This window comes from Pavona decussata, unplaced genomic scaffold (genome assembly GCF_977016875.1).
Source record: "Pavona decussata unplaced genomic scaffold, jaPavDecu1.1 SCAFFOLD_102, whole genome shotgun sequence".
Classification (NCBI taxonomy): domain Eukaryota; kingdom Metazoa; phylum Cnidaria; class Anthozoa; order Scleractinia; family Agariciidae; genus Pavona; species Pavona decussata.
Window position 1 is genome coordinate 6,779,885 of NW_028145517.1, and position 9,249 is coordinate 6,789,133.

General features: G+C 40.2%; 2 protein-coding genes across 4 annotated transcripts; both read left to right on the forward strand.

The window, feature by feature from the left end:
• Window positions 1-2,207: 2,207 nt before the first annotated feature.
• Window positions 2,208-6,359, forward strand: LOC146471968 (thiol S-methyltransferase TMT1A-like). Of its 3 annotated transcripts, XR_014866731.1 has the most exons (4): window positions 2,208-2,882; window positions 4,921-4,954; window positions 5,486-5,573; window positions 5,994-6,132. XR_014866731.1 is itself a non-coding variant. In XM_085120532.1 (3 exons), the coding sequence occupies exons 1-3, from the start codon at window positions 2,346-2,348 to the stop codon at window positions 6,266-6,268; spliced, it is 846 nt and encodes a 281-aa protein (XP_084976658.1). In that variant the 5' UTR covers window positions 2,208-2,345; the 3' UTR covers window positions 6,269-6,359. The 3 variants fall into 3 exon arrangements, 2 of the variants coding, with proteins under 2 accessions (XP_084976658.1, XP_084976659.1); XM_085120532.1 differs by lacking the exon at window positions 5,486-5,573 and having other exon boundaries at window positions 5,994-6,359; XM_085120533.1 differs by lacking the exon at window positions 5,486-5,573 and having other exon boundaries at window positions 6,029-6,359.
• Window positions 6,360-7,610: 1,251 nt separating this feature from the next.
• On the forward strand, window positions 7,611-8,993 carry LOC146471969 (melanopsin-like). Its single transcript, XM_085120531.1, has one exon. The coding sequence runs from the start codon at window positions 7,751-7,753 to the stop codon at window positions 8,852-8,854; it is 1,104 nt and encodes a 367-aa protein (XP_084976657.1). The 5' UTR covers window positions 7,611-7,750; the 3' UTR covers window positions 8,855-8,993.
• Window positions 8,994-9,249: the final 256 nt, after the last annotated feature.

Below are 9,249 nucleotides of genomic sequence, written 5' to 3' on the forward strand. Positions count from 1 at the left end.
GCCGAGAAATGGCGACCATTAAATTGCCTTCTGGTCGTTCATGCACAGCGAAATCAGTAAGATCTAGCAATATTTCTCGGTTGTTTTTAATAAAACAATTATTCCACTTGCGCTTGTTGGATATGAGATGATTATAGCCAACTCGGCGCTACGCGCCTCGTTGGCTATCTATCATCTCATATCCAACGCGCACTCGTGGAATAATTGTTAAATAGACCATAAAATGGCGTCAAAAAATGTTCAAAACTCAAGTGGAACCGCGAGAAACGGGGGAGTGGTTTCACTGCCAAGTTTTGGACATTTTATGGTCTATAAGAGTATAGACCATAGAAAAGTGCCGTCGATTTGTTTTTTACAATAACATAAAAAAAATAGTAGAATTGGCGCTTTTTTTCGTCGAGAAAGCGCGCGCGTTACATCTGACGTCATTTTTATTGTCTGTACTCTTATAGACAATAGCTACGAGCCAATCAGCGCACGGGAATTTGGACAGTTATTGTAAAATTAACAAATCGACGGCAGTTTTCTATAGTCTATACTCTTATAGACCATAAAATGACGTCAAAAAATGTTCAAAACTCAAGTGGAACCACGAGCCTCTGGCGAGTGGTTTCCCTGCCAAGTTTTGGACATTTTATGGCGTCATTTTATGGCCTATAAGAGTATAGACCATAGAAAACTGCCTTCGATTTGTTTTTTACGATAACATGGAAAAAGTACGAGCGGAATTGGCTATTTTTTTCGTTGAGAAAGCGCTCGCGTTACATCTGACGTCATTTTTATTGTCTGTACTCTTATAGGCAATAGCCACGAGCCAATCAGCGCGCGGGAATTTGGACAGTTATTGTAAAATGAATCTTTGATGTTCGCGCCATATGACTACCGTATCTGAATTTTTCCCGAGCCAATGTTTTCATCAAGATCAACATTTCCGAAACAGAAGAATGGACTGGTGTACACCCAAGCTTCAACTTCACGGTCGTCAGCGATGTTTCACTCAAGGTATGTGACCTGCTGTCCTTAATGGCGGTCATCTTTGTATCATGACTACAGGCTACTTGGAGATAGAAAAAAACACAACACAGTGCCTGATAATGAAATCGACATAATAATAGAATAATACCAAATAATCATTAATAGTGCCTATCAGTACGAGATTGTGCCTAATAATAGAAAATAATACCGAATAATAAAAAACAGGTGCCTAATATTGGAAAATTGTGCCTAATAATAAAAAAAATAATGCTAATAACAACACACAAGTGCCCAATAATAATGAAACAGTAATTTTGTCGGAAATGGCACCCATACTAATGGCTTGATCGATCGTCGCACATCTCCTCAGCTTCTTCGTGGCGCAAACAAATATATCAGTTTTGTCATCGTTACCCATCACTGACGACTAGTTCAAGAAACAGAAAGATAGCACAACGAAAAACGGGAAATGAAAAATAAAAAAAGTATGAGAGGAGGAAGAAATCAAGACAAAGAGACGAGGAAACCAACGGAAGTAATCATCTTAGGCGATGATATTAAAACTAAAATGGGCGAAGCTTTTGTCAAATGTGGACTTGCGTGCATTGAAGGGCGAAAGTTTACACGAAAAGCTTTATATTTCAGCTTATTTCGTATCCCTTGCCGGTCCGCTGTACACATAGTCGCCGGCCCCAATTCAAAACAGTGGTCTTTCTCGCTGGGACCCAAAACAGTGGTCTTTCTCGCTGGGAGTGATAACAGGTTTCTTTCTCTGTAACTGTACCCAGATAAAACATGATAATTTTTGTAACTGGTTCAGCTCGTTTAGGACCGTTTAGTTCTTTCTATTCACGATTTTTTTTTTTTGGGGGGGGGGGGAGGGGGGGCGGAGGGTTTGGCCTAATCAAGTTAACTTTTTATGTTGTTTTCATGTACTTTCTATTTTTGGCCGCCTTCGAATCCTACAAGGCTGTTGAAAAGAACACTAATTGTCGGGAAAAAAATATTGTTTCTTTTAACTTTTTACTTTATCTAATTTTCTGTTTTCCAGAATTTCCTAGCCAGTGTAGCATGCGTAATCGATAAAGTGAGGCAAAAGGGTGGACTGGAACCTCTCTCCCCAGTCCCACCTTTTTCCTTTTTGTCTCAGCTTTTCTCCCTCCCACCCCCAACCCTTCCCTGATTACGCCTGTCTATCCGGGCTGAGTTGCTCGAAGCATGGTTAGCGCTAACTATATTAAAACCTATAGGTTGTCATGGTATTTAACCCGGGTTAGCGCTAACCATGCTTCGAGCAACTGGGCCCAGGCTGCTTCACTCTCTTTTCCACCCCTGGGAAGTTTACATGGTCAAGTACGTCTACGACTACAATGGCGTCCACGTATTTTGCAACTCTCACGTCCGCAGTTTTCTCTATACCGTGCATGATAGCGATCTTTGTTGTGATCGCGATAAAGATTGCACCATCTACAAACTGGTACAAAAAGATTTTTGCACAGGGCGAAGCCAGGTTTGCACAGATAACGAAACGAGTATTTGCTCCTTTGAAGCAGGAGGTGTTCGTAGAGCTCGGTGAACGCCTGAAGGAAGTGAATGGTGATATTTTGGAGATAGGGATCGGTGCGGAAGAAAACCTACACTATTACCCTCAAGGTGCGTCGATTATAGCTGTTGATCCTAATGTACATGTTGAGAAACTTCTCAGGGAAAATTTGGAGAAAGCTGGTGGCAGAGTACTCTTGAAAAAGTTCGTCGCAGCTTCGGCGGAGGACTTGAGCTGCAAACCAGGGAGATTCGGCGTGGAAGACAATTCCGTGGCGGTTGTTGTTTGTACGCTGGTGCTGTGTTCCCTTACTGATGATCAAACCAAGAAAACTCTCAAAGAAGTTAAAAGAGTTTTGAAACCTGTAAGTATGTTTGGAACTTCAACACCCCCACCCCCCCCCCTCCTCCTCCCTCAATGGTCAATTCCCGGACATTTGAACTTTCGAATATTACCGCTTCCCGGATCCATAAAACAGTTCAAATGTCCTGCCCTTAAGTAGTTCATGCTTTGCAGTCAGAGATATCAAAACTATTTTGAAGCTGTTTTAAATTAGCCATTTGATTGCATGGATGAAATCGAGTCCTTGAAAAACTTCTCAACTCACAAAAGGTAGGATAAACCCAACGCGAGCACAAATTCTGCTAGATCAAAAGAAAAATACAATTCAAATTCCCTACCTTCATCAAATTACCCACTCTTCGAGCACAGTACACAGTCAATCGCCCCAGGAGGAGGGGGGATGTTGAGGGTTCTAATGGATTGATGCACTAACACATGAAAAGGCATATAAGGTACCTTGCATTTGCTATGGGTCCTGAGGAGGAGGTAGACATCTTTCAATAACATGCAAACCCTGAAGCTCAAGGCTTAACCAACCGTTGAATAGTTTACTGCCATCAATTATGAGAGTGGATCTCAAAGAAAACAAAGACGTTTGGTTCAACAGAATCAAACGTCGCATTGTCATGCTGTCATAATATTCAGCAGATTTTGATCCAGCCTGAGTTTTCTGTGGTAGTGGACCATTTACCTAAAACTTCAGGAAATTTTGGTTGTGAATTTCCATCGAGGTAGAAGATATTTCATTTCCCCTAAGAATTTGTTGTTTCCGATGAGACATATTTGGCATGGCGGTGCGAAAACGAAAGGGCAGAAAGTGTTGTGAAAGAAAATGTTTAAATGGAAAACAAATTTCCATTTGGAATGTCTCAACCAAGAAGCTTTTTTGTGGTTAGTAAGTTGGTGATTGACAGTAGTAAAGAGTTCAAATTTTGCCTTTTATTGAAAGGTGTAGTTAATGTAATGCCCTGGGAAGCATGCATGGGAGGTCAATAAATTTATTTCAAGGCAAAGCCAAATTATAAAGATGCCTGTTTGGAAAAGGGACTTCATGATGGTCCCAAATTCCAAAACAGTGCAGTAAATAAAAGCAGCTGCGGTCAACATCCAATACTTTCAATAGGAACCTAATTTACATGAAAAAATTTCATCCTAAGCTGAATTCTCACCCCAGATGATCAGCTGGTGAATTTCGCCCCATTTTAGCATTAGGATACCTTACCAGCAGGTACGTGTCTATTGGAGTCGAATGTATCTCATGGTCACAAATGGAGTAGAAGGTAGACTTGCTTAAAGTCTAGTCATGAGAGACTTAGCAAAAACCCTATGTGTGTCACTAGAAATAGTAGATATGTTGTCCATTGGAGTCACAATTATTGGATTGCTTTAGCCTGGTTTTCACTAGCGATGCAAACACAGGTGAAAGCACAAGTGGAAGAGCTTTATGTCAAGTGGAAACAAACGCGATGCAAGCACAAGGACAAGAAAAGAAAAAAATTTGATCCTTGTGCTTGTGCTCATGCTTGCATTGACGCCGTTTTCACAGTGAAATAAGCAATCTAATGCTTGCGCTTGTGCTTGCGTTGCTATTGAAAACCAGGCTTTAGTCATGAGCGAATGGAAATGATGTTGTCTATTGGTGTCACATGGAAATGGCCATGAGTGGGTAGAAATATTGTCCATTAGAGTCACGTGGATCACGTGGTCATGAATGGATAAACGAACAATTTTGTATATTAACAATTTATTGTTTATAACTAGTAATAATCGTAGATTAGAGAGTGCGTTCAATGTTATCAGGCTATCTCGATCCCAGGCTCTCTCTCTTTGTGATGTCATTCGCCCCTGCAAAAAAATCTGCGGGGGATGCCAGAGGTGCGTCCCAAGATCCATTGACCCATCAACGACAAGTCCCATAAAATCTCTACTCAAATCCGTATTAGGAAGCTTTCTTCCTACATCGAACGCAATTATTAATGAATTTTGTGTCTGCCCAACTTCACTTGTTTTAATCTCTATAGTTATAAATAACTCTGGTATTGTCCTTAAACTTGTTTCAGGGTGGAAGGTTTTATTTCATTGAACATGTGGCAGGTTGGTATATTGTTTAAGTTTACGACTAGACATGCCTGTTTCTGTTTCAACATCCCAGACTGTGAAAACAATACACCACAAGCAATGGTGTTAATGCTTCTTGAATCTTGTTATAGACCCTAAGCAAATATGGCTGATATTTTAATATTCTTGTGTTTGAATTTAAAATAGCCATACTAACCCATAATCCGTGCTGGTTTTTGGACATAAAATTCAAGGAGTATTCAAGGAGAATTCAAGCACTAAAAACTGAGTTTTCAAGGAGCATTCAAAGCACGTTTACTTTGTCTTGCACTATGTTTCAAAATGTTTTCATTGGTCAATAGCAACTTTAAAAAAAGCTCCCCCTGATATAATCTGTCCCCGATTTTGAAATCTGCGCTCAGTCCCTGAATTACTTTGATATAATCCTACATTATTTCCCATCCGAACAAAAATTCAAGGAGTTTTCTTATTTTCAAGCACTTTCAGCAAAAATTCTTCTTTTCAAGGGCTTTTCAAGCACCCTTGAAATCTAAAATTAAATTCCAGGGCTTTTCAAGGACTTCGAAGAGTAGCACGAACCCTGTAACCTTGTTCTTGAATTCAAAAATCAAAAGAATATTTTTCCTTGAACAAGGCAAGTACGGCTTATTTGATTCAGACAAAAGAATATTACAAATTGTCACCCATTTTTTGCATAAGGTCTATAATTTTAGCAAGTTTGTCAAGCTTAGCAATGTTCTAATGAACATGAACAACGTAAATTGAAATTGTAAATCGTGCAAAAATCATTAAAAGCACAATGAATTAATATGTTGACCTATGTATCTTGTAAATCCTTAAATAATTTTACATTTATGGTTCAAATGAATTACAATCAGGAATGACACATAGTAGTATTTGTGTCAGGCAAAGAACTTTGAGAGCCGTAGATCTAACTAGGTTTCAAACCCAGGATGCTCCTACTTGAATAAACATGTGAACAAGGCTATTTTTGGAATTGCCAACCCGTCGATTACTGACCAATGTTTAACTTTGCTGCTTTCTCCTTCAACAGGGAAACCATGGACGTTTCAATACTTTGGCCAACAGTTGTTGACAAAGACAGGTATCACTCCCACCCTGTTCAATGGCTGTTGTTTCAACAAGGAGACACTCTCCAGAATAGAGGAAGTGGGTTTTAAGGCGGTGCAGGCCGAGAAAACTTGGCTCAATTGGTCCCCAGAGATGTTTACTGGTTTTGATACCTTGTCTGTTTGGTCTTCAAGATTTGTTTTGTCTTGTATTAACAGTGTAATTTTTGGTTTTGCCGAGAAAGAGGCAATGCGCTGAAGACGGTTGTGAATGTTTGTAGACAACAATTGTCTTATTATAGTATGGCCAGAGAACAATGGGTGAGCAAAAGTGACCAAAATTCCTTTTACTCAGAGTCCAGTCATTTCAGTGAGTCCATTTGATTCCCGTTTGGGTACCATTGATTAGTCCCCCCTTCCCCACCCCCCAAACTTCACTTGTGTTTCTATATCAATTGTCTAATAGGCCATTTCCGAGTTGCTGTGAACCTCACTATGAAAGCGAGGCTAAGTGCAAAACTTTTCATATGAAAATTAGTTTTGTTTGCATATGAATGAAAACTAATTTTCATAACAAAAACTTTGCACTTAGCCTCGCTTTCACAATGAGGTTCAAAGCAACTCGGAAATGGTCTATTGTTGAATTGTAGCAAAGTGTGCCGGAGATTTTGATTAATTTTGGTGAGATAGTACAACAAAAACTTCAGTTAATTACAAAATCATCAATTCTAAAGCACCAAGACAAAGAAATCAACTGAATTCTTCAAAGGAACAAATCATGATCTGTCCTAGTGCATTTTAGAAACGAAAATGCAAGAACGTAAAAAAAAGTTAGGAATAGCCAACTTTTTTAATGTTGCAACCCATTCTAGCCCAGTCCATCTTTGGCCAGAGACACTCATTGACAGTTTTTAGTACACTGAGGTGGTGATTTATAACAAAACTGAACCAGTATTATTAGGTTTCTGTTAATAGAATAATTTATAGAAAACGTTTTGGGGTTTTTGAAGTGACACCAAATCTCCATGATACTTCCCGCTTAATTATAGTAGGCTGCTTTAGAACTTTAGAGTTGTTATCCGCTTTTAAATGCTTTCCACGTATTACAATCATAAGATCTTCCTCTTGCTACTGCGCATGCGTTCTGCGCATCTCGAGATGTTCCGAGAAGCTCTGATTTCTTCAGGACGGTGCCTACTAATTCAAAGGTTTTTAGACTCCAATAGCCCTCGGTAAGATCCATATGCTAGTCGCATGCACTCGTCAGTGACTCGTGTGTATTCATAGTACTCGACGTGTGGTGCCCTAGGTCAGATCCAAGTGAACAATCTCTAGCACAGTGGACTTAGCCGACCACAAGTTTAAGATAGGAAACAACAAGAAAAATAGAAAAAGGAAGGAGTCCAAAGTTTGAGTTACGCACACGCACGAAATGAAAGCTTTTCGAATGTTTGTTTCCGATCAGTAAAGAGCAATTTTAAGTTTGGTGGCAATTTGCCCAAGGTACGATCACAAATCGGTATTTGTTCAAATTGTGATTTTTTTTTTTTTTGTCAGAAACACTTAAAGGTCAAAGGGTTGCCGACTTTCAACGAAATTTAAATTAGCAATCAGATCGCTAAACTCGCCAATTATAGTCTCTTAGGAGACAAAAACAACACAAGTAAACAAAATGCGCGTTCTGTCATGAAGCCAGCTAAAAAACAATACTTCGCATTCTCAAAATATCGACCACCTGTCCATGATTTCCCGACCATATTTTCAGATGGGCAGCGAAAAAAACAAACACCCTCTTGGCTCGTTTAAGAAATGCGAAGCCATAAACAGCTTCAAGCAGTCGGACAGAAGTTTGACCCCGAGTGAGCGCACCATGGCAGATAACCTCGATTTCTGGAGAACAGTTTTTCTGAGCATACAAATTACGACTTGTTCCGCTGGAATTCTTCTCAACGGCTTCATCATCTTTGTGATTTGCAAGGACTTTTTCTCTCTGTCGTCGTCGACGTTTTTCATCCTTAACATGACAGTAAGTGACTTTCTCTCCTGTTTACTTGGGGTTCCATTTTCAATCATGCATGTCCTCGACGAGGCATTGCCTTTCGGCAAGATCGGCTGCAAGATGTACGCCTTTATCACATTTCTCTTCGCGTTGGTCTCTATCATCAACATGGCTGCCGTGTCTGTTGCAAAATATCTTACTATTACCAAGTCGTTATACCGCGAATCATATTTTAGCAAAAAACAAGTAGCGTTTGTCATTCTAGTTGTCTGGGTATACTGTTTACAATTCAGTGCGGCCCCTCTGCTCAGCTGGTCCAGTTACGGTTTGGACGGAGTCAACACTACTTGCTCTATCAAATTGGATTCTAACAATGTCTATCATAAAGTGTACTTCGGGTTGGTTTTTTTGGCCTGTTACATCCTTCCCGTAGGAATAACCATGTTTTGTTATCACAGAATCGAAAATTTGTCTAAAAGGCTTGTCACCGCGACTTCGCAAAGCTGTACTACATTCTATGTCAGCAAACAAGCCCGTTTGGTGTTGGTGAACAAACGTCGCAGATCCGTATTGTACTTCTTCCTTCTTATAATTGCGTTTCTATTCTCGTGGACCCCATACGCTATCGTGTACTTCCTCGCTGTTCTCGGAGTACCGCTTTCTCCTGTTACTGTCAGTTCACTAAGTGTCTTTGCCAAGACATCACTTGTTCTCAATCCGGTCCTCTATGCCTTCTTCTCACGAAAGTTTCGCCCACGTGTTAACCTGGTTTTCAACGCACGTCGGAAGCGATCCTCCGCTGAATGTCCAGTGGTTATTGCTGAACGAGAGCTATTGGCACTTTGATTAAAACACAGTAGCGGTTGTAGGAGAGGGCGGGGCCGCCCACCTTACTTGAAGGTCTGGATCAGCAACTGAATTAACAGCTATTTTCTTTACTTTGTAAATGGACTTTGGACTGATTTCACGGCATTACTAAAAACATGTTCTTATCCAGTCGGGGCGAGCTTTTATGGGAGGTCAGGGGTGTGGTTTACCAGAGACAGAAAAGTAGGTTAAAAATAAGGCAAATCTTCAACGCCTTGTAATGTGTACTGGTGTATAGGGTGTGATTAGAAACAACATTCTCGAATCTGATTGGCTATTAGCAGCCATGATTTGAGCATTAATAGTACAGTGTACGCGTCATACCTTAGAAATTGGTCAGCATACGCGATAACGCGCACTGTAATAGGACAGTT